Source organism: Calidris pugnax, unplaced genomic scaffold (assembly GCF_001431845.1).
Source record: "Calidris pugnax isolate Ruff unplaced genomic scaffold, ASM143184v1 scaffold219, whole genome shotgun sequence".
In the NCBI taxonomy this organism is placed as follows: domain Eukaryota; kingdom Metazoa; phylum Chordata; class Aves; order Charadriiformes; family Scolopacidae; genus Calidris; species Calidris pugnax.
Window position 1 is genome coordinate 2,849,285 of NW_015094507.1, and position 25,908 is coordinate 2,875,192.

The 25,908-nt window shown below is 40.5% G+C and overlaps 1 protein-coding gene across 6 annotated transcripts; it reads right to left on the minus strand.

The window, feature by feature from the left end:
- Positions 1-2,216: 2,216 nt before the first annotated feature.
- On the minus strand, positions 2,217-25,908 carry B3GNT2 (UDP-GlcNAc:betaGal beta-1,3-N-acetylglucosaminyltransferase 2). Of its 6 annotated transcripts, XM_014964699.1 has the most exons (5): positions 25,814-25,828; positions 25,305-25,416; positions 8,839-8,972; positions 5,176-5,393; positions 2,217-4,685 (listed from the first exon to the last, which is right to left on the minus strand). In XM_014964699.1, exon 5 carries the CDS (start codon positions 4,674-4,676, stop codon positions 3,483-3,485), a length of 1,194 nt encoding a protein of 397 aa, XP_014820185.1. In that variant the 5' UTR covers positions 4,677-4,685; positions 5,176-5,393; positions 8,839-8,972; positions 25,305-25,416; positions 25,814-25,828; the 3' UTR covers positions 2,217-3,482. The 6 variants fall into 6 exon arrangements, with proteins under 6 accessions (XP_014820185.1, XP_014820184.1, XP_014820189.1 ...); XM_014964698.1 differs by lacking the exon at positions 25,305-25,416 and having other exon boundaries at positions 25,814-25,908; XM_014964703.1 differs by lacking the exons at positions 5,176-5,393; positions 25,305-25,416 and having other exon boundaries at positions 25,814-25,908.

Below are 25,908 nucleotides of genomic sequence, written 5' to 3' on the forward strand. Positions count from 1 at the left end.
AGGGATCCAAGTGTAAGTGCATTCAGTCCGAGTAACCGACTGGCAGAAAAATTCTGTTTAGGAAAAAAAAAAAAAGGGGGACTCCATCGTTTAGAAGGTAAACATCATAATTTGTGCATTAATTATAGCTCATTTACCTTCCTTATCCAAAGGCCTGTATTTCCTCCTCCCAACTGGATTCAGAAGCAAAGGCCTGAGCCTTTATACAAACAAGCTAATGGGCTCTAATGGCTCACCCTGATGCAACGTCATTTAATCACAGCAGCACTTCATTTTCCCTGTTGTATTCAGGGAAGGAAAAAAAAAAAATAATAATAAAGACTGCATCCACCTTCGACCCTCTCATCTAAACACCTCTTATTTCAGTTCTCAAATTCCATTATTGTCATTGTAGTTTCTCACGCTTTCTTCTTAGTAGACTCTTTCCCCTAATTTTAAGAAAAAAAGGTAATCCATTTTTAGCTCCCTATATTTCTCAGATCACTTTTTAGTTGCAAAAAGTCTCTTGTATATTGTTTATTTATTTTATACTTGCTACCAGGTTTTGCTCATTGTCTTCTCAATTCCAGATTTACTTCATAGGAAAACAGTTCATACTAAAGAAAGATTATTCCCATTGTAATTACATTACTTTCACTTTTCATTTCAAGTACCTAGTACTCAAGCGACGCTCCAAAAACCAGGAACCAGCAACCAAAAGAAAAACCAAACCCAAACAACAAAACCCAAACAAACCCCAAACATACAACTTAATGCTGCATTCCCTTTTTAAAGGCTTTCCATCTTCCATTCACAGTTGTCCCCAAATCCCATTCCCACCACACATGGTTTCTTTTGGTTCCATTTTGTTTCCTTCTCTCTGTTTTCTATTTATTCTGCTTATTCCTTACTCCACGCGCTCCCAACTCTTTGTCAAGAGAATTCTTTCCTGACTGGAGACCCAGTCGGACAGTAGAGTCACTGCTTCTTCTCCACACCCCAAGTAAACAAAACCAGTCTGTCCAATTTCTTCTCCAGAACCTTTTACCTATTGAGTCCACTCAGTCTCTTCCTCTCCCCTCTTTCCCTTCTCTGCTTTCCCACAGCATTTCTCCTTGGCAGGTACCACCAGCCTGGTTTTCCTTACTCTCAGTTGTGCCCCATACAGGAGGCCTGGTTTTGATCTCATGGCTACAGGAAGGGTATCCAGTAAATAATTAGTGCTGGCACTCCAGCAATCCCACCCATTTCACTAACAGGTGGATATCACATGTGCGCTCCACCCCATCTTACTCATGAGATTTAATTCTTAGGCTCTTTTCCTGTCGCTTTGTTTCCTGCAACCCACTCTTGTTTGTGTTTGATCCTGCCCTGGAACTTACCACTACATTTACATGGGCTCAGCCGCCTCTCCTACGTATCGACACCCGTTTCTGCTCACCCACGGGGCTTCTCCTCTCTCTCTAGTCCACGAAGACTCTTAACATCACATCTCTACTTGTGCTCCCCATCACACTTTCTTTTTTTTTTCCCCCCACTTTGCCCAACTCTTGACAAAAATCCCACTAATATTTAGAAGGAAACAAGGTGCTTTGCATGGTGAGGAAGAACGGCGCAGGAAGTAACACATATACAGTAAAACCTGCAGCTATTTCAGAAAGGTGTCATTTCTCACGAGGAGGGACAAGGCACTGGGGCCAAACCTCCTGGCACAGCACCAGAGCACGGTCTGGCTTTAATCTACCCATCCTGGTGTCAACATCAACAACTACAGAACACAAAGGCAGAAGACCAGAGCACCTCACCGCTCCCCAAACCAAAAAAAGTGCCACATCTGTTCAAGGTAAACAAAGGGACAAGTAAGCAGGTGAAGCAGCCAGAGGAGCTGTAGCTGCCAAGTCATTTCAAACAAAAACCAAAGTGTCGGCCATTCAATCCATTCCTTGGCTCCTTTCAACTGTATAAGCAGCATTATTGCAGAGGCAATTATTTCTGTACCTACTATTTTTCCTAAGGCACTTGGTGTTCCCTTGCTTTTGCCAGAGTTGTTTCTCTGTTACAGCACCTAACAAATCCACACGCAACTGGGACAACACTTTCTTGACAGTCTGCTACAGAAGCCATAAAGTTGCCAGATAAAGCCTTTTGCTTCTGAAATTCTACAACTGTTGTGTTGTTATAGCTACTGCGTGGCATTCAGTAAGTCAACATCGTCTCAAATAAAGCATTACAGGAAATACTTAAATCACATTTTATTTTTCAAATTCAAAAATAACAATTAGCTTTATTTGACGTTACACATCTCACAGATTTAAAATATCATGCTCTATTTAAATATCTGAGTGACAACACTATACAAATAAAATGTAACACAAAATATATTTAAGAAAATGTTTTGGTCTTCAATCTGAACAATAAATAGACAGGCACTTCTACATATACAAAGGAAGCAACCACTATTTAGAATAACTCTTATAAGCAAGATGTGGAAATATAGAAGAAAATCCAAGTTTTGAGAACATGTGTAACTACATGAGACATCATGCAACTTCAAAGTTTGTTTCAAAAGTTGAAACTCTTAGGATCTGCGCAACTCTAGATTTGCTACTGCTTTATAGGAGATCCAAACCATGCTCTCGTAAGCAATGTGCAATTTCAGTTATTTGTGTCAAATCAAGCTACCTGATCACATTTAGTGCCAAAACAGAGAACCAGGACTGACCAGAGTAGCTTTTCACATAAATAACATGAGCAACAAGTCAGCTTTACCTCACATAAGCCTGAGGCAGGGCTCAGAGCTAACCGTACCTACTGCTTGGCTTCAAACAAAATCTGCTCTTCCTTCTCCTTAGGTATTTCACTTTTTTATTGGGTGCTTCAAACAGTACTATGTTGTGGTTGGTTTTTGGTTTTTTTAACTAAAAAAGCATAATCTAATAAAAGGGTAATTCCTTCAGACACAGTCACACTTCGCACAAAAAAAAACTGTAAAGGAAAAAATACTGTTCTGAGGTGCAAAAAGACTGAAAACTATAAATTAAAAAAAAACCCCAATAGTTAAAGTCTTAAGAGTGTTTCATACTTGAAGTAAAACTACATTCCTCCGATTTGTGAATTCTCAATTTACAGTTGTTTCCACACACCCACACACAAACACTACTCAAGGAAAAATTACCTTCCACCATCACAATTAATAAAGATGCATTGTAGTAGGCAATCCCTGTTTCCAATACAGCTAAACCCGTCACTGACAGCTAGTCACATCATTGAAGCTTTTTAAAATTAAGACAAGTATTGAAACATAATGACCACCAGGACAGTGGAAAAGTCAGGACCAAGTCTTCAAGCCATCCCCCCAAATTTTAGTATTATTCTCATTTTCAAGAGCACAGGAAAGTCTCCAGAGGAAATTAAACTATTAAACAGAGCTTCAATGGTCCACCGAGGAAGTCAGACCCAAACTTGGAAAGTTATTTGGACTTAAGACACTTATGCACACCACTTTAACAATTTAAGTGTGGATCTTGCAAGCGTGTCCAAATCTTAATCATTTCTTGAGGTTTTCTACTATGTACTAACATCAAGTTTGTGTAGGAGCATATGTTATTTCTGTATTTCTCTTCGATATCAAATGTTTTGAAACCTTTGTGTTTTTCCGGAGCAAGCCCAAGCTTCTGAAGGCACATTCCAGTATAAACATCATCAATAGGGTAAAGGAGTACCTGGTCAGATGCATTATTCAGTCTTAATGCCAGGTCACCAGAGTACAGAAACCCACCGCCTCCCGCATATGGAGGATACGAACCCTCATAAACACTTTCTGGGATGTAGTACTTCAATTTTTTTTCTCTATGAGGTCCAGCATCTTTGATCACATCACCTATAAATAAGTCTTTGGCTTTGTCCTTTGATAAGCTCTTCAAGTAATCCAGGATCTGATGGGTATTCACAAAAACGTCGTCATCACCCTTAAAGATAAACTGGACATCTGCGCAACTGCTGCTGACCCACTTCAGAAACAGCACCTCTTTCAGAGTTAAATTGAAGAAAGTGTCTCTGTAGTTCCAGAGGAGAATGTCTTGGTAGGTTTCGCTCTCAAATTTTAGCATGCCTGAAAGATTAGGAAAATGATCCTCCGGTGGGGTCTGTCCAAGTAAGAAGACCCTTTTGACTGTCACATCCCCCGATTCTATTTCCTTGCCCCAGGATTCCCTGATTGCTTGCCTTCGATCAAAATGGGGTGTAAGTGACTTTATAGCCAGCAGCAGAAAAGGTTTATGTTTGCACTTGTTTGGCTGATCCATTAACAAAGAATAATTTCTACATCTCAAATAAAGTAGGAAGTCTTTGAATCTGTCTGGCAAGTCTGCAAAGTCATTAACCTCTGAAGGTACCCACGGATCAGGGTCACAGGAACTGAGGAAGCTCGAGTTCAAAGCCAAGTTCTCTTCCACAGTCATATTGGAAAGCAAGGTCAGAATAGGGTTGTACAGCAGTTCAAGCTTCTGTTGCTGTTTGTTCCAATAAGCTTTGTGAGGAGTATATTTTCTCCAGAATTTGCTCTGTGGTATAATAACACGGCCTTTTGCATTCTTCTCTTGGCTGCCGCTTTTTGAGACTTCCACTATCACATAAATAAAAATGTTTACCATCATCAGAATTCCCAGCAGCTTTAGTCTTCTGCGTCCAACACTCATTTCTCATATCTGGAAAGAGAAAAAAAAAATCACAGATTTTTAGCCTTTTTCAAGTTCTTGATCTCATTAAAATGCAAACTACTTTCAGATGAAGAATGTGCAAGTTAGTACCCTAAAAATAGGTTGCCTACACCCCAAAAAAGCGCAAAACCTAATCTACCTCTAATACATGCACACCTACAGCTAGCAGGGGTTGGGGTTTCGTCAGCAAACAAGCAGCTAGCAAGAATGTAAAATTTCCATTCGCTGCTGAGGAATTTTACATAGCATTTCACAGTGCGTCTAAATTAGCCAGCAGTTTTTGCGTCTCATTTAAGTCTCCTTGAAACACTTGACTGTATAATAATTAGAATCTGAACCCTCAGCTTGGCAAGGCAGGCAGAGACACTTTTTTTTTCCTGCTAGTAAGGTGAGCTTAAGGGTATAGAATAAATTGCTATACGATAAGGTCAGTTATTTTTAAGTTAAGTTTCAAGCTTTTATACTTGCACTCTTATACCTTCCAACTACATAATAAGCAGAGCTGATTTTTAGAGCACACAATTCGTATCTGTCCATTTCACTTGGCTGCTCCTTGGGAGAGAGGCTGACAAAAGCTGGCCAGCTGCATTCCTGCTATTCAGATCTCTGCAGAGGAGAACATGAATTTTCTTTTTTTTTTTCCCTCCAACTAGAAGAGGAAATGAATGGCAGCAGAAAGTGCAAGTGCAATTATTCCTAGGAAGGAAAAAGAAAATTAAGAGAGATCAAAAAAAAAAAAGAGAGTTTTCCCATATATGTAAGACCAGGAATAGTAAGTCTACCTCTCTTTGCTGAAGGAAAGGTTATTCCGTGACCCACCTCCAATTTTTACTGAGAGAGAAAATGGATCAATCCCTCCTTCTTCCAGAGATGTCAGTCAGAATGAAAGGAGCACAGTACAAGGAGCAACGTGAAAACAATGTGTTCCTCTAAAGTAGAGCTTATCAAACTATTTACTAGCCATGGGGGATAGCAGTGTACAAGCTACACAAAATTTAACAAGCCATTCTAAATCCAGAAGTCAGAGTAGGAAATAATTCAGAATGAGTAAGAAAGTTAGCAAGACTACATTTAAGACAAGACACAGAACTCATTGTCGATGACACTTTCAATTGCCAGGAGTACAAATGATTACTGGAAGACCAGAAAAATCTTAATGACATAAAGGGTTTGTAATGGCTGTTCAGCTCAGCTGTAAACACTGCCTCAGAGGTCCTAGAGTGACAGAGCAAGAGCCTTCAGGAAGGTACACTTGAGAAGTACACCTTCTACTTACTCTTCATTTTATTTCCAGCCATTACCATACACTTGAGATAGACTGACCCTTAGTTTCCTCTGGTTTGACCTAACTTTCTTCTACTCCTCAGCAAGCTAAACAAAATTTAGTAAGAAAACAACAGGTAAATAATCAGTAATTTGTTTTTTTCCTCCCTCATTTGACCTCTGGATTCCCATTACATCCAAAGTGAGGGAATATCTTTGAATTTAAGTAAAAAGCCACTCCTAGAAATACTGGACTACTCAAGAGAAAAATCCCTACCCTTTCTTCATTTGGCCTCATTTACCAGCTGCATATTTATATTTGTATATGCTCAGGCCAGATCTACTTTATTTAGCACCCTGTTCTCAGACAGCTATGAAGTTTGCTGTTGTAATTTTAAAGTTGTTTTCTTCTATATCTCAAAGACACAAAAAACCAAAGCAAAACAACACATTCTTGTGGTCTGTACCATCATTTAAGCTAAACAGCTGAACTGTCAGAAAGTACTGGCTGGCCACACGGAGTTCAAAGAAACTTATCTTCCTCCTTCAACAGCCCCAGCAGCTTCCACTAAAACCAGATCATTATGTACTGTTTTTCTCCGCTTCCCTTTCAGTACACACAAAAATACTGGAAGAGCAGCTGTCCCGTGTTTTGTACTGTTCCATGCACTTCAGCCTGCACATCAGTGCTTATCCAGCCTGTCTCTACAGCACTTCTCCCTCAAATATGGCACAGTATTTGACCAGTGATCCCAGGGCTCCCCAGACCCCCTTGTCTCACCACCTTGTGAGAAGCTCCCCCCCAGTAATAGCTAACACACACAGGATTGGCAAGAGCTTGGCCACAGCCTGATTTTCCAGGATACACAGCACCACACAGCTCTGCTGAGCATTCAACACCTCTGTAAATCATCTCGATGTTTGACCTGAGATTGTCTGAACACCCTTTGCAAAGACATTATTTCAATCACTTAAAATCCTTCAAATCACTGAGTCTCTTGGGTAAGCACTCAAATTCTGTAACTACAAGGTCTTCCCTGATCTTCCCGTTTTTCACCTGAAGCCTTGCAATCCCCCGCAGCAAACGAGACAGGGACCATAGGCAGAAAAAGATCCATTTACTGTTAGACTTGGTAGAACTTTTAGTCAGAAAAAGTACCAGTCTGGCAAGGTAACAGTGATTCCATCACATAAAGCACAGTAAATGCTATCATTCCCACATGTAGATACTTCCAGTATAACTTAGTCTCCTTTTTAAAAAAATTATCCAATATCGGGGATAAAAATCAGTATTTCTGAGAATAGGTCACAAGTAACATTCATTATGAATACAGCTAAGAGAGGAGATACAAACACACCCCCTGGCAATTTTGCCTGAACGTATTCTTCTCTCTTGTAATCAAAAGCTACCCCATACGTGTTTATAATTGACTTGTCAAGAACATAATTCTTTAAGAATATAAAAAAATACTAAAGGTTACCAAGTGAAAAAGGGTTAAAAAAACTGCTTTGTTAAAAAAAAAAGTATCGATTTCTTAACTAGACAAAGACAGGTTGTATTAAACACTAACTCACAGCATTAGATCGAGGTTCCTGAACTGAAAGCAACCAGAAAGCAATCAGACTCCAGGAAGGCTATTTCCAGAAATTGAAATAAAATCCTCCGCTTGCAATTATTAGGTACTAGCTTTAATCATTACACCTGAAGACAAGAATTAATAAAAGGATGCCAGATTGGCAATTTCACATCAACTGAAGTGAATTTATCACAAAACCCTCGCCACAATGGCTGGGGGGTGTGTGTGTTGCATTTGTAAAGTTGCTGCTAGTCCAGGTTTGAGGTGTTTTGTTTTGGGGGGTTTGTTGGGTGGTGCTTTTTTCGTTTTGTTTGGAGGTTTCTGGTTGTGGGTTTTGTTGTTTGTTGTGGGTTTTTTGGTTTGTTTGTTGTTGTTTTTTTTTTAAATAGTAAGCTCCCAGAGCCCATGTCTGAAAGCAAATCTCATTTCTTTATCTGCTTTGCTGAGGCTGCAGTGATTGACCCGAGTGCCAGCACGAGAGAGATGTTGTGTGCTGGCCATCCTGCTAAGGAGCAGCATCGTGGAGCACAAGACAGTGCACATTTCCTGCTTACTGCTTAGTGACAGCCATCTGGACAGATCACAAGAACTTTCTCCTGTTCCAGTAATAGCTTCTTCTATCAGCATTAATATTACAAAAATTCCCAGCTGCTTCCTTTGACTGCTCAGAATGGAAGGTCTGTTACACTGAAGCATGAACCAGATCCCTTTTAGTTTGTTTCTGGCTTCCTTATCTGCTGCATTTTTATATGCATTTTGTTGGAGAAATACAATGAGCAGTACGAAGCAATACTCTATTTGAAAAAAGTCCTGCTACTCTAGGCATTAAAAAAAGAAAAGACTAGGTATCAGGAAAAGCAAAATGTAAGAATAAACACTGTATATTGGTAAAGCAGATCAGAAAACAACCTCAGGAACAGAAAAACTTGCAGGAATTTATTCCAACTTCAGCAGGTAAGGTGAAGAGAGTTACCTACACTCAAAGGTGATCTGACACAGTTTTTCAATGCCTGTTTTCAACTTCTCAGCCACCCCGATACAAAGACTGTTTTAGCAATCAGTTCCAAATTTGTACAAATCACATTTCTGCTTATGCAACTTCCAGCTGTGCAGAGTTATGTGCCAGTATCACTACATACATAAAATACATTTCTTCAAAGCCTTTAGAAAACATCCACGGGGATAGAAAAAAAAAAAGGGTTAACATTAACCATACTCTGGATAAACCAAGGTTCTGCTACAGCTACACTATTTGGAAAGGTTGATTTGCAGGGATGGTGGGGAAAAGAGGGAGGAGTTACCTTCTTCAGCTCCATTCCACTCTTACACTTCACTGCAGCCAAAGCTAAGGTATCGACAGAAAGGAACGGATTTATGGAGCCACAAAAGCTGCACTGGCATCAAGAGATGGATGGAAAAGGCAAGCCAGCAAAACCTGGGAAGAGAAACAGCTTCACTGTAGGATGAGGCAGCGATCAATAAAACAAGATAAACTGCAACAGAAGAAAACGGGCATTACAAAGAAGCCATGAGCTACAAGAAAAGATTCCAAACACCCCAGAAGCTGTAAGTCCAAATAACACTAATGTAAAATGGTGAGCAGCTTTTCACAGGTTGTTTTTAAACAGTATTATTTTATGCTTTATCTCAACAGTGAAAGTATTGCAAATGCCTGCAAGGAACCTACTCAGAAGTCTAGAAGAGTTGGTGTAAAGTGAGAGTCACAGGATCACTCTCCTCACCTGGAAGGGACCGATGGGGATCTGGTCCAACTCTTGACTCTGCACAGGGCAACCCAGAAGTTAAACCATATATCCAAAAGCATTGTCCAAACACTTCTTGAAAACAGAGTATGCACAGTTCACCCAGTTCCAGGAGTCAAGTATACAAGAAACACTTTTCTGGGGGCAAGAATTTACACAAACAGGGGCCGTGATGCTCCTTGACAAAAGACCGGAGTTACATCTGAAGGAGGCCAATCTCAAGGTCAAAACCAAGAATGTAACCCCTAACTGAGGGAACACATGATTCATCAGTTCGAACTTCTCACACTGGAGTTAGGATCCTGCAGAAGAACTCTGACTATCAATGTTACAGCACTCGATTTTCTGTAATGACTTCACAAAGTTAGCATGGGAAACATGATGACAGCTTTAAGTCAGGTTGCTTTGTTGGTTTTTTGTAAACTGATGCTGCTAAGACATTGCTCTGCACAAAAATAAGCTTAAACCTCCAACTGAGGTTTAGCTATAGGAGACAAAAAGGCAAGAGAAAGGCAGACGTTGCTAAAAAGTGGCTAAAAAAGTGAAGCATATTTAGAAGTTCAGAAAAAGCAACCGTCTCTAGGATAGGGACAAGGAAATGGTTCAGATTTAGATGGTGCATGACCTAGCCCTCTATACCAGGATGTCAAAACAAACACACCTAGATTTGTAGTCGGTGAGTGCAGCCTATAATCAATCCAAACAGGAATTCTGAACACTTGGAAACTGCTTCAAGATCCAGATTTTGGCAGATGCTGGCCACTGCCCAGAGCTATGACAGTTTCTCTTTCCTCCTACTTTTAGGAAGGCACTACTTCATTTGAGTTGTAGATATTGTCATAAAGAGTAAAAACCTTCAAGGTAAGACAAGCAGGTGCTCTTTTGGAAAGATCATCAAAACATAAAGGGCATTGATAAGTATGAAGCAAATGGATAAATTTTGACAGTTAGTCCTAACAATTTTACCAATGAAGCAACAAAAAATCCTCCTTCCTGAGAAGCCAGACCAAGTTTGTATCTAACTTATTTCATTCTGCTTATATTCAACAAAACACTCGAGTGCTTAAAATACCAGAGGATTAACTGCTTGCTTACACATTAACTGAAATATCATAAGACAACTTTCCTAAATGAGTACAACTTTCTTTTATTCCAGGTTTTTATTTAGTAATATAAGTATCAAAGAAACAATACATTCATAGACCAAGTATTGATCACATTTGTTGATTTTTATTGAGGTTTAAATTAAAGTTCCTAAGCAGTGGAGCCTCTTACTAAGATGCCCAATTGTTGCACATTGAAACTCTACACACTTAGTGTCTGCGGAGAGATGAATATCCATTCCAGGTTCCCCCTTGCAGTGCACTAAGAGTATACATTCAGCATGAAACTGAAGAATTAGCCTTCAGAGGAAGCTACAAAAGGGAAAGGACTGTTACCTCACGTGTCGTAATACTGATAGAAAAGTCATCTTCCTTGCTCTTGGGTATTGAAGCCCATGATAAATTATGCAGCCAGACAGATTGCTGGTGAGTACTTAAAACCTAACACCTTAAAAGGTATTACTTGTTATTGCAAAAGGATTCCATCATTTCCCTTTCAAATAAAGGGGCAAATTTCATCACCACCACCACCGGGGACAGTGCAATGAAACACTACTCAGCAAGGAGCCTTAGAAGCAGTTTCAGGTCAGCAAGTAGGTTCCACACAGCACAACCCTGAACAGTGTGTGGGTGTTAGCTTATGTAGCCCATGGGAGCACAGTGCCCTGCGCTGCTTTCCACTGCACAGCATGGGTATACCCACCAGCTCTTCCAGCAAGATGAAGAAAATGCATTATTCCTGGTTATTACATAAAGAAGGAAAGTTTCAGCAAGCAAAAGACAGGTAAGACAACAGCCATCTTCAAGGTTATATTTCTATTTAAAAGTAAGTTTAAATGATGCTTCTAGATGTACTAAACATCAATTTCTTCATTCCAAGAGCAGTCCTTTGCTATTAAAACATTCTTCCTTTACTTATGAATGACACTAATCAACATGAAAGCTCCATAGCAGTAAGCTGTGCCTACCAGTGAGCCATGTACCATACAGATGTGCAGTTCAGCAAACCACCCAAAACAGAATTCCCTTAAAGCAGCTTCAATATTTAGTATTGACAATTAACAATTCCCCTGGGAAAGGGAGATCAGGTTAACATGATGAGGACCACCTCAGGTGGTGTTCCTTCCCACACTGGATATACCTGCACGTGCATTCCTGCACCAGCAAAGTGCTCCCCAGCAGATGCAACCACAGTAGCAGATTAAGGCACTAAAATGAAGCTAGGCACACTCACCCAACCCCAGAATTGAAGAAAAACAATGCGTTCAACCAGACTACCTGCCTCAACCCTGGCCTCTTGCAGCAGTTTCAGGCTGCGGATCCACAAGCCGCTGAACCGATCTAATCTCCTGACCCCTCCTTTTGATGGAGACTTTCTCCACCTCCCTTTCTGACTCCAAGGACTCAGGCCCAATCCCTCCCTCGCGCTGGCTCTCGTGCTCTGCCAGGCCTCTCCATAAATCAGTTCACATCACTAACCCAGCAGAAAACTAACAATGACCAGAGATGCACACCAGATAAGCAGCGCAGCAGCTGCAGCAAAAGCAGGCAGCAGAGAGAAGGGGAGCAGACAGATCTCCCCTCTTCCAACGGGGATGACAACGCACCAGGAACCGAGCCTTGGTTCTGGATCCATAATCCCTTCCACCCTCTGACAAGAGGCTATGACAACACTATAAAAACTAGGGCAAAGTCATATAATGCCAGTCTTCTGCACAGATCGTGCAGATGCAAGGCAGAACATGAAACTTCACCACCTCCAAGTCTGACAGAAGCCATGACCTTTAACTGCAAATACATGTATCTTCTACCCAGGACAGGAGTTTGCTGTATTTTCTATGTGGGCTGAGTAAACTGTCTACATTATTTGACTGCCAAACCCAAGCATTAAAAGTCAATTTACTCACTGGGGCTGACAAGAGATAAGATAATCCTTGTTACCTGCAGGTATTACACCTACCACTCTACTGGTTCAGGACTAAACTATCAGGAATTTGGCAAAACAAGGCTGCAATTCAGGTATACTTACAGTTACTGCCACCTTTCTCTCTTTGCAGAGACGAGCTACAGCCGGGGCTATGGCAGACTTTGGATCTCACCCCGTAGCTCCATTTTGAAGCCTGATACCCCTCGTTAAGAGGTGTACACACAGCACAACTTCTGGCAGCACTAGCAATACTGACACTATGGTTCTGAAGATAATTTTTTTACATTATTGAAAACATTAAGGCACGTGCAAGTCCTCCTAACCTCCGGTGAGATGCCTCAGTTCTCCCAATACCTCAGTTCTGTTCAGTGAGTCAAAAGAGATCCCTGGATTGAGCAGCACCACAGTTTTAGAACATGAAGATGTTAAAAGTCCCAGGCTGTTATAAAATGCCTGCGCTATTTTCAGCTTTAAAGAACTTGAAGACTCTATTTATTTATTTTTTAACTACACACGATCACATCTCTTTTTCCCCCCTCGTAACTTTACACAAGTTCACTTTTACACAATAGTAATTAAGAACATCTTAAGAACCGGCAAATATTCAACAGATATCAGTATTCTGCTTTTGCAGAAGCAGGTCACAGTCGTCACCCACTGAATAAGTCAGTGTTTTCTGTGTTCTTCAAACACCAGTCTGAAACAATGTTCCAGATGGAGGAAAGTTACCGAGATAACAACACACTACACAAAGCATCAAAAAGTGCAATGAAATTCAGAGCAGTAATGTTTATTTTAACATTAGCTTTAATTAATTGCATATACCTGCTTTGAGCCATCTTTCAGCATATTATTTAGTTTTGGGAGAAATTCTACTCTTCCAATATTTTAATACCAAAAGACACCAGTGCAACTTGGGCATGACATTTCAAGATCCAAGGAAATAGTAAGACTGGGGTAGGATGTGCTTTGATTTTCCTAAAAGGCAGCCCAAGGCATGAAAAACTATAAAGAGATTGAATAAAAGCCTGACTTCACATTTTGTGTCTCACTAATTATCCTCAGCACATTTGCATATTTTGCTAAAAAAAAAAATCCCCACCAAAACCCAAACAAACAAAAAACCAACCCAAACCACAAAAAAAAAACCCCACACTCAAAAATGTTCCAGTGAGGCATTTCTCTGGTAATACTCCCCTAGTTTTCTGTAGTACGGCATTAGAGGGCCAGGAACTGCATTTGAACTATGTTTAATTACTGTTATTGAACCTAATCTCACTTTGTCTAATCCCTCTTTCAGCCCATTTATATTTTGAACCATCATGAATTCCACTGGTGAGGAATTCCTCAATTTTTCACAGAAGGGGAACTTGGAATGATTTGCTTTCCTCTTACCACACAAGAGGGGAACCCTCAGAAAATACAACACAACAAAAAAAACCAACCCAGCAGTTGTTTTCTCTATGTACATTTGCCATACAAGCTATGTAACAAACCTTTACCTGTCCTCTGTTCCTCCTTTGCCACGAGAGGAAGTAGTCCTAGTCATTTTATTTCTGGAACTATTTCACACTTCTCACTAACCCCCCCTTCCTATTAGTTTGTTTTTGATATGGCAACAATGAAAAAAAAAAAGCAGCATTTAGTACTTAAACTCACAAATAAGAATTTGTAGAGACTTTTTTAGAGCTGTATCTCAATGGGGCTTGGTATAAAGTGCAAGCCAGATTGCATACTCAGTCTCACTAATCCTACTAAGGAGAGAGAATGACTTCCAAAATAGCCACAAGATTTGAGAAAGAAATCTTACCCTGAGGTGTGTGTGGGAATTCCTATTAGCTTAGAAAGCTTTCTCACTTAAAATATCCACACATGTAACTGGTTGTCCAGGATCCTCATGACAGAGATGCTGAATTTTTGCCATTTGATTTTTCAGGAAAGTCATTGTCTTGTGACCCATATGACATCGCATCTTCTCAATTCAGTTTCCAGAACCCACAAATTTTACCACTAAAATTATCACTAATCAACACTTACTTTGGTTGTCTGGTAAAAAGCTTCACTGGACCTGAAGCCTCAGTGTTCCCAATATTAGACCTAAATAACCCAGTTACTCCCAGACCATGCCCTGCAGTTTAAGGGAATGGAAGCATACACTGCACAGAATCACAGACAGTTTAATCAGTTTTTTGCTACACTTTAAAAATTACTTTTTTTAACCTACCCATGCCGTAACTCCTTTCCTGATGGATTCTTTCCCTCTTTTTTCTGAGATAGAGTGATGACAACAAGTAGTAAAATCCTCATAAATCTGATCTGGAACTGCCAGTGGGTCTTTGTCAGCTCTACCACTGGGTTATGCTATAGGTTACAAACTCAATCGGCACGCTATTCTTTTCAAGTCTGAAAACTGGTACAGAAGGGTTGAAGTCTCGTAACTGAAAGGAAACGATCTCCAAACCTCAAGCACCAGAGCTACCCTAGGCAGAGTGATAAAGCTCTCCATTGTCTCCATTTGTAACCCTATTCCTATGAGGGGTTTTCAGATATGCTCTTGTTTTTACTTTGAAATAACACCTCAGTTTCACTGGTAGTCCTCAGAAAGTTCTAAATTGCCCACCTCCAATTACAACAAAACTTCTGCAGCAGCAGCAATAATGGGGCTATCTAGGAAATAACAGCACCGTTCATTCTCAATTCATTTGCCACATCACGTTTGTAGTCATAAGGATAACAGTTAGACCCAGCTTCTAAAAATATGCTGAATAAACATATGTCTGCAGACAGATGGGTGAAAAACCCTAGTTTCTAACTGAAATGGTGTTAAAAAAGGGAAGATACAAATTGTTGCAACTTCCCCACACAGAAAATGTCTCACTCCACGTGGCATTTAATCCAGTATCTTACAGAAACTCTATTTTTTTTTCTTTAGTGGTTAATATACTGAAGTAAGACAAGCTGATCTAATGAACATGTACTATTCAAACCAGTGGTAATTTAACTGGCTTGAATTAAAAGAAAAAAACCAAACAAAAAAACCCAACACAAAAACCAGAACAACCTTTAAAATGTTGTAATGTAGCATTCAGAAGGCCCAATGTTTAGTCAGCAAAACGAGGCCCGGAAACTATTTTCAACAGCCTAAACTTTTGCTATCTGCCAAGGAAAAACTACAGTGAAAAATGAAAGCATGCATTTCTAAACTTTGACTGACTTTATCAAGCAGTAAAGCAATAGTCTAGAGCTGAACAGTTCCTTTCTCCTTCATTCCTACTGCAGCTACCATATTGTGAAGGTGACATTCCAAGAAGCCCACCTGAATTATGTTTCCTATGGCTGATTGAATACAGCAAGTAAAGAATTTCTCTGAATTACACTGAATTTTAGAGTTGGAAGGGACCACAGAGATCATCTAGTCCAACTTCCCTGCTGAAGCAGGATTGCCTAGAGCTAGAGCATGTTACTCAGGATACTGAATAGCCTCAAACAGCACACAGGGTGGACATTAACATCACCATCACATTCACCACTTCATAAATAAAATATATTTTATAAAAAACTCCTTGCCAACCTGGTATTCTACAATTCTACGATTGATTCGATGAAAAACATCTCATGAAGGTTATTACACAACATACAAATCTTAGAAATGCAAGAGAACATAACTTCATGCTTCATAGAATTTTTAAGTGCAGCGGTACATAAAATACAAAGCATTTTCCCTAAACACAATCTCAAACTGTAACTCACAGCCCAGTTTTGTGAACAACTGCTGACTTACAAAATAGAAGCTACTGTTTTAACTACAGAACAGCTAAATATTTTTCCCCACACAGGCTGATAGTGACTGTCACCTGACATCATGTCAATTCAGACAAAATGGCTTTATTATTTTAGTTATAGCATCTCTTATTTCCTACGATCTACAGGGCAACTTGCCTCCCGAAAAACTTCCCCAAGTAATCCCCCAATTACTACAGAAGGCAGTCATAAAGACAATAAAGCCATCACGCACCCCACACAAAACGCAGTTCTGAAGTGAAAGAACAATGCAAGACTCCACTTGCAGCCTCTCAAACGTTATCCAAGCCAACCACAACCAAGGAGAGAACGTGTTCCAACAACGTTCTTCTACAGCATAAGCCAGAGTTGACCACATTCCATACCGGGTCTCACCAAGACTTCAAATGACATGGATTAAGAATCAGTCTTTGCTGGACAAGAACACCATCCTACAAGCTTGTAAGCAGGCAACCAGTTTGTCATTGAAGCCAACTCCTCTCGTTGCAACGCAGACAGACCCTGCAGCTACCTGAGGGGATCTGCAAGTACTACAAACATTTACATTTCTCAGATTACTACTACCTAATGTCAGCAGGTTTATTCTCTGCAGAGTCTTGCTTCTCAAAGCAATCAGATAATGCACATTTAAAGGCATTGCTCAAAGCAGTTATGTCAAGATGAAACCAAGAAGTTAACTTTTCAGAAGCTGCTACGAAAAAGTGGGGAAATCCCTGCTACATTAACGTTTATAAAAGCATAATGAAGATCCAAAACTCCTACCCCTAACAGCCTGCTGGACTGCTGTCCTGAGACTACTGACGTCAGCTTCTGACTGTGGTATTAATAGTAAGTAGTGCTTTCATTTACTGCTGAATGGTAAATTCCAAATATCAGAATCCCAAAATCTCCAGTACTACTGTGTTTCCTGACACCACTTTGACTAATTCCAGGTGCCTCCCTCTCTCTAGCTCCTCCAAGAGGAAAGTGAAGTTACCAGAACATCATCTTTTAAGGTATGCAATTTAAAATAACATCTATGGATAAAAAAAAGTTTTGTTGACCTTTGTTGATATGAAATTCCTGCCTGACAGAGTACCTACAGATGGAAGAGATACCACCAGATCTCCACTGTCTCAAACTGAACAGCTTCCAGCCTTGAATGAAACCAATAGTCACAAAACCTTCAACTGGAGAGTGATCTATTTTTTCCATCCGTTTTTAATTAGAGAGTCAGCTACCAGTAAATCACTCAGATCATCCCGACCCTGTCTGTATTTTAGTTATTACAGGCATCTCACAAAAGGTCTGGGTTTAGTTAAGAAGATACTTAATACTGTGTACCTATTGAATTAAACGCAAGTTAGGCCCAAGTATTTTTTTTACTTGTTAAAATTAAATCCTTGAATTGGCTGAAAGAATGTTCAGTTCATATTTGAATTGTTTCAAGTCTTCTTACAGAAGATCAAGGTATATGCAAGAAAACCCCTCTGGTCATTATGAAAAGTTTTCTGTAAACTCAATCCCAGGTTTAATGTATCTTCCAATTTTTCTACTGGTATGAACTGCTCGAGTTTGGCCATGATTTTCTACAGGGATGAAAAAAGTAGAGCTCCACATGTACACCACACTTTCCTAAGGCAGTCCACACCACGGTAGTGTCCCTGTAAGTTAGTACATGGTACTAATATTACCTTGTATGTTGGTATACATGCAGCCACCCTAAACATCTAGGAAGGTGTTCCCAGCTGCACATGCGAAACAACTTGTGATCAAAAAAGTCTGTTTTCTTTAAGAGTAAAAAGGGTTTGGCCTGATGGTTTTGTTTTCTTGTTTTTTAGTAATTGAGATTTCACACTGACAACTGAGGGTAAGAGCTCAACTTGCTATAAACACTAATATTAAAGTTTAATTAATTACCTCAGTATTTGAGGACTCGCGGTAGTGAAAGTGACCCATTTTTTCCCAATCCAGGATACAAAAAAAAAAAAAAAAAAAAATTATGACTGTATTTCTAAAGAGATATTGGCTTAATGAAACAACAGAAAGGGACTGGAAATGGTGACTAGGGAGGCTCTATGTTTTTAGAAAAAGTAGATAAAACAGACAGACTCACTATCTTTAATCTACACATTTAATATTCCTGTAGCCATCCCATAATAAAAAAAACCCAAATGTTGGACAATGTGTCATATTTGTAATTTTTCTGTTAGTAAGCAGGAATTTCTGATTACATAAAGCATCTGCTTGCTGATGGAAAAAAAAAAAAAAAAAAAAAAAATCATGTGTCATTCGAAGGTCAGTTGAAGCTTTAGAATTATGACATTGTGCAATTTCTTAGGAATTACCCAGCACTGCCAGCTTCTGATTTACGAACTTCAGTTTTTATGTACCTTTGAGAAGGCTTCAGCTTGAACAAACAGTAAATTGTAAAGAATCAAGGGAAGAGGTTTAGCTGAGCGACAGCAGAGAAATCTTTCTTGGAACAAAATTAATCGTCATTCATCACGCTGATTACAAGCTGGGGGGGGGCAGCTCCACAGCAGTTTAAAACAGTTTCAGTCATGGCTGACGCACTCCTGTAATTTATTCCTTCCCCTATAAAACGCGTGGTCCCATCCCACTTCTGCACAGATTTGACCGTGATAAGTCAGTTCAGGTAGCTAAAGATGACAATAATAAAGCAGCAATTAGTTTTCAGCTGGCTCTCACCAGATCTGCTTGCTGCCGTGCTGCACAAACACCCGTAACAGCGCAGGAGAGGGAAGACTCACAAAGCCAAGACCGCAGCAGATCCCATTTTCAACCAGTTTAAGGTTTCATGTACCAGCGCCCTGCTGCCGCAGCCCAGCACTACTGGTCTTGTTCCCTCCTGCAGCCACAGAGGTCCCAACGGCAGGGCCACACAAGCACCAGCACTGGTCCACCAGAAGCAGCTAGCCTTTAGGCAACCTCAAACGTAACAAGACAGACCCCGGGCTCCGAAATTCTCCAGTCAGTTGGTTAGCTATTGGACTAGCATGAGCCACCCGTTTCCACTACTCCTACTGAGGTCTGCTTGAGGGTTATCTTCCCATAATTACCAGAAAGCAGATCATGAACTACCTGCTTCCCAGATATTTAGCATGTGGATCAATGCTAGTTCTGGTAATAAAGAATGAAGAATGGGTAACACATTGAAAACATCAGTCTGGTGGCAATGGACATTTAAAATGGTAAAGTCTGCTGGAGAGGCCCTCTCTTATTTTATGCTGTATTTAAAATAAAAAAAAAAAAAGGTGATTTAGTGTACCTATTCAAGATGCAGATAACCATAATTTCCACAAAGACAATTCATCTCCTCCTGGGATCTCTTCCAGCTTTATCTTAAAGCCAGTAATTACCTACTGCCCTAACCATATTCCAACCACCTTTATGTCTGCGTAGAGAGCGCTCGCTATTTGGACAACTAGCAAAGCTGTCCTCTAAGCACCATACTTTAAGTCATCAAAATTTTACCTCTGCTTTGTTTTCTTGCCCATGTTAAACCGTCAGCCATAAGGCACACTACTAAAAACTATGTTTCAAAAGCAAGGATGCTATAACTCGGTATGTTTGATGAGGTTCCTGCCCCTGATGACCATTCTGCTTTTGGGTTAAAAATAAACAGACACTGTTTTTCGATTTGACGTCCATGAGATGCTGCCTTTGCAGCCAGTGGGCTAGGTGACGGGACACACAGCCCATCATCTGCCCACCCAGCTCAAGTCATGTTTCCTGCAAGTGCTATGTGGTTAGTCAATCAAAAGTCAATTCAAACCAAATTAATTCTGTGAACATTCAGGTCAGAATTCTGCGATCTGCCTCTGAATTTACACCAATGAACTAAATAAACATTTAAGAAAGCAAAACCTGCATTTTAAAATGCAAATACACGAAAAGATTTTCACCTTTATTTTTGGTTTCAACTGTAATTAACAAGTATAGGAAAAAAAAAAAAAGAGTTTCTCATCTTTCTGAAGAATTCATTTAAAGTTCAGAAAATCAGTGGAGCTGTTAAGTACAGAAGTTCATTTTCCTCCAAACTAGTAAAACGTAAGATACGGATCTTGTTCCAGCCTACCAAGTTTAAGGAAAAAGGCACAATTTCTCCAGCATTTCTAGGCAGCTAAAGATGCATATAAGTACCAGGAGGATTTTGTAAAAGATCTTTAAGCAGGTTAGGCAGCTAACTCCCATTTTTGTTAATAGCAGATAAGCACCTAACCCAATTAGAGATATCTAAATCCAAGCAGGAACTTCTTCTGTACCTGTTACCTGCACGTCAATGCAGTATCTGCTACATCTGAGAGTGGTTTGTGTAATCAACTTTAAGATGTTTTGCATGTTTTTTTTTGTTTTTATTTGAAAGCAAATCAGCAGTATGTTTGCAATAACATTCCCCATCCCAAAGACAGCCTTCTGTTACCATTTTCTAATGTTCAAAGATCAGACAAAAAAAATAATCAGGGCATGGTCTGACACTCAGTCGCACCACTCCTTCAACTGAATTTAAAAAAATCTCACCCTTCCCCAAGTCCATAAATTCCCACATTTGCAGAGCTCACTGTATTACATTACATATGACCCCAAAGACAAACAGAACTGTTATTTCTCAACCCCCTTGGTTCCTCAATTCAGTTCACGGCGCAGCTGCACAAACAGCTAGGCCAGCACAACGGGCTGGGGGAGACAGGAGCACCCCAAAGCCGCACCAGTCTACAGATGGAAAGGTGGTGCAGGTGGAATTGGGGGAGGATGTGGGTGCAGCGGGGAGCCAAGCACCCCACAACGTACACACACCTTGTAACAGCTCACAAACTGTCAAAACCGCACTGCTGCTATGCATATTGGTGTGGAATTTGCAGTCCCTGGTGTTTTTTAAGCCATTGAGCATTAATCTTTCATAGGGAATAAAAAAAATATAAAATTAATCATACCCCCCAAGAAATTTTGAAAACCGGTATTTCTTGCTCATTTGATTTAGATAGTTGACTTACAAATTAAGTCATTTAGTCAATTCACTCTCAGAGTAACTCTTCTGTGAGCTTAAGATGAAGCAGCTGATATGTTTCAGAAGTCATTTACAAAAGATGAACAAAACTAGTTCCAAGTTAAAGGCTTTTCAGCTCTTACTATTGTATTCCTCAAACAACAAAACTTTCTCAACCAACTGCTGATGAAATCGTTTCATCAGTTCTCCCTCTAAAAATCTCAGCACCACACCCATCACACACTGGGATTCTTTTCCTTATTTAAAAGTTAATTGCTTCTCCTGAGACATCAATTCAATCATTCTTTCGCGCAGTTCATCACAAGATATTTTAGTGACTCAGTCTTTTCACTGGATTTTATGTGATCTGGAGACTTGGGGATGTTTACTTACTCATCTTTTAAATCCTAAAAGGCCCAATGAAACGGATGAAAAAGATACAAGAGAAGCACAGGATCAAGTCAGTTCTCCCTATGTAAAAAGCAAAGTCTGCCTGCACAGATCTGAGATTTATTCCCCAACTTTCAGTGAGTGACATCTTCATTCTGAACTAAAATGATGGGAAGAACCTGCATTTCCTCATCTTTTCTTGGATATTTTTTGCTGGTTTTTAAGCACATAAGGATTGTGCAATGCAACCGTGCAGGAGTAGCAGACTGATATAAACACCTAAATATGCATTTGTGAGGTCAGAACATGGCGTAAGAGGGAGATTACATCAGTAATTTTTGTTAACTGCACTCAGACACAAATTCTTCTCTAAACCATGAGAAGCATTCATCCGAGTGTAGCCTCCAACGCACTATAAACTTCAAATACTAATCCCATGATTTCTCATGCACAAAACCGTAACGATAGCACCTTCTTTAACTGGTTAAAAACGTTATCTTACAAACAACCACTAGGGATTAAAATTGCATCTACCCAAAAAAGATTTTGAAAGTTTAAATTTGAAAAGCAAATGGATGCCTATTTGCTTCAAAACTACTTCTGTACGGTAAAGTAATAGAAAATATAATAAATAGACATACTAGGAAAAAAAAAAAGTAATCAAACTGACAACCTATGAAAGGGTCAAAGACTGTTTCAAGGCCTTGGAAGGTGATCAATCCTAACGGCTTTCCAGAAACATTAACATGAAAACCGGACACATTAAAAGGCTCATTATTTTAATGAAATACATCTTTTCCCTATATTCTGTGCTTTCTACAAAAACACACCAAACTAAATAAAACAGATTATTAAAATCTTGTTGCCACAGTAAGTATACTCTTGCCTATAGCTTTCCCCTCTTCCGCCATTGGCTTATTCTTGGCAAGTTTGAGAACTATACCATTTAAGAAGCTTTAAGTGTGTGACAAACCTACAAAAAGCTTAACAAGCTCTACCATGCTTGTTACCATACAGGCTTCAACTAAGAAAGAAGAAATTAATGGGATTTTTACAGCAGAAAACATAACCAAATCCACTAAAATGCAGAGATGTGGAACATCAATGCTTCGTGCATTTCTGGCAGTCACTTTCCATCAAAACCCACAAGTCTGACAGCACACAGAAAAAGCACATCAAGTAACTAACCTCGTGGTTTCACAAGCTGTCTGAAGGAAAGATTTTTACAAGACAATTTGACATGCATCTGTCAAAAATGAAGTAATTTGCTGAAAAAGAACAAGTGACCAAAGAAATTGGCTGAGGATTTTAATTGATATCGTTCAATCTTTCCCCTCTCCTTTAGTTAACTTGGAGAAATAGAGCTATCCGGATTTCAGTCAAGTACACGTACCGATGACAAGCCATCCCTGCTTCTTTACTGTTGTGGTAATGACAATATTGGCTGTGGCAGGAGCCATGTGACTACATCATCGCCTTCAACACGATCAGCACCGACATAGACTGCCTTTTACTACCACCATTTGTTCTCCTTCAAGTGGTTTAACAAAGCAAACAGGAAAAAAAAAGAAAAAAATCACTATCAGATCTAGTCCCACTACAAAAACAGCTGCACCAGGTGGCAGTAAAATGACAATTGCTAAGGCTCCTGGCATCCACAAGTCACCACAGAGGAGCACTCCTCTGAAAGACTTCATTCTCCAAGAAGTGTGATGGATAGGCAGGAAAATTAAGACTCCAATCCTGCATTTCTCCCCCCCCCTCCCGCCCCCCAGTGTGATTTGTTCATGCAGACAATTGCATATGTTCACCAGCACAGAATACAAAACCACTTTACACACTTCCCATTTGTCATCAAAACCTTTCTGAGCAAGTACTAATTTTATACTGATCTCCACAGCAGCATCTTCATTACCCAGAAGTATTAAAAAAGAAAATAGGAGGAGTTTACAGGAAATAATAATAAAACTTTGACCACCAGTGACGTTGTTTTCATCGGGAACAATCTCTAGGGAGATCAGTGACTTGTATCTATTATGAGGAAAGGCATCGGACAGCCAGCTAGCGCTCCCAGCCATCTAATGCATGACCTTCAAAACAAGTCCCTTCAGCAGTGTTACCTTGCTGCTCTACCTCATTTTCCTGCATCTTCCTCCTCTATTTATAGTACGTGGGGAAAAGAAACAAGCCAAAAGCCAAGGAAAACCAGTTTACAGATGACAAAACTACTTAAAAATTCTAATTTTTGATCACTTTATGCAGCGTCTATAGCTTCCTTATAGTCATACAACAGCATTGCACAACATCTCGGGTAGAAAGTCACACGTTCAGATCAAGCAGCAAAATCAGGGTTTTCTTTAGGCCGAAAGATTTTGATTCTATCCGGCAGCATTGTATTTTTAAGTATACAACAAACATTCTGTATTTTAATTCATCTCCAATACAATATTGCTTTTTTTTAAGAGTCTTTTATCTTCAGGTTGTTCATGACCCCAGAAAAAAACAACACAAAAACCAAAAAAAAAAAAACCCCAACACATTAGAGATTACATCTGCTGAATGAGAAAAGCTATTTCTCCGTTTTGTTTCCTTCAAGCATTTGGTAATAACTGGGAGCTAATTCAGCTCCTCCTGTGGTTCCAACAGGCACTAGGCTGGGTCCCTAAGGTGACAAGGTGGCAAGCAGGGGAACTGGCTGCTGGCAACCAGGAACAAAGCACCAACTGTCCCACTCACCGGGGTGTCATCTGCTCCCCCACCCGCACACACACACACACACACCCCTCCGTGACGGCATGAAAATCTGACGTAAAAGCGGAACTGCAAGAAGAACACGAAACCGTTTTAAGCAACTTCAATAAAAAGCACGAAATTTGAGGCCGCCTCTCTTTAAGGCAGGGGAGGAATAATTAACCAGAAATTTCCTCAAAGGAGAAGGCTATAATCACGTTTCCTCAACGACTTTCTGATTATATATTCAGCATGTAATTCTACGCATACGTCCTTCCACAGCAAGATTAAACTCTTCTGTGCCCAAACCCACTTTCTGCGTCCAAAATAATTTTTAAAAGAAAAAAAAAACAGGGGAAAAAAAGCAGCTGAACCAAGTAAACTCTAAACTTGCATAGTTAAAACTAAACCTTAGTGTTTAATAATCAACTCCCAACAGCACTGAATATTTTGGGAGGTCCGACTCAAGTAACTTTCAACATAAATTTTTGCAGGATGACTAATGAATTGTGAGCCGCAGTTTGGCCTCAATCACAGCTAGTAACCTGAAATCCCCTCCTGACGGGGGTACAGTACGTCTCAGGAAATTTAAAGGACTAAGCATCGTCTCGTGGAGAGGCACAGATATTTCAGGCCAGCTCTAGTAAAAACAGCATTTTCCCCCTTCCAGGTTCACCAAAATCCAGACTTTGGAGCCACCACCTCAGCGCTATACTGTAAGCAAAATCCGAAGGCAGCGCTAATGTTAATTATTAACTTACTCGGTTACAGCCTGCTAATTAGCTGACCCCAGGAGCTGTGCGAGTCTCCCAGCTCCGCCACCAGGCTGGAAGAAAAACCGACGGGCGCTTCTGTGCCCTGTCCCCTCTCTCCTCCAGCCAAGGGGAGCATTGCAGCAGCACCCAGCACTGCAGCAACCCTACCTCTCAGGTTTTATCTGGGGAAAAAAACAAAAAACAAACCCTAACCTCACGGTTTCGGCATCAACTCCGCCTCTAAATGAGTGGGGGGGAAGGGAAAAGGGGGGAAAAAAACAAAAAAAAAGGCACGATGATAAACCTACGGTCATTTAACTCGTCTGAGCTGGCCTAAGTCTCATCCATGCCAGCAGATCGCGCCTCTGCCTCCTTCCTCTCGCCGAGTTTGTAGCAACATGTGCCGGCTGCTCCTCTGCGCTAGGAGAGAGAGATTGGGCTGGTTTTAACCCCTCCCTTGCCACCGCCCGCCGCCTCCCACGGCGGAGGAGGAGGAGGGAAAAAAAAAAAAAAATAAAAAAAGCCCCGCAAAATCCCACCTATATATACATATATACGCCCCCGCGCATTCCCGTCACCTTGTAGCTGTCAGTACACACAAAAAAACCAAACTACGGGGATGAAATCCTACGGTCTGGAAAGCGAGGGGAGGTAAAAATTAAGATTAAAAAAATATATTTATTTTTTTTCCCCTCATGCCCGCCCCTCCTCAGCCCTTTCGGCAGCGCCGATCCCGCCGCCCCCAGGAGGCAGCGCCGGCGGCAGGGGGGGGAGGCGGTGGAAGGAGGCGGCAGCCGAGCCCCCCCCACGCACGTACCTTGCCAGGCCGCCGCGGGTCTTCGCCGGGGTTCTTCCTGACGCCGCCTCCGCATCCACCATGCTTTTGTCCGGCCGTGGGCCGCCTGGGGGGGG

Coding starts and splice junctions, on each gene's coding strand:
- B3GNT2 (XM_014964702.1), bottom strand. CDS start 4,676: ATGAGTGTTGGACGCAGAAGACTAAAGCTGCTGGGAATTCTGATGATG.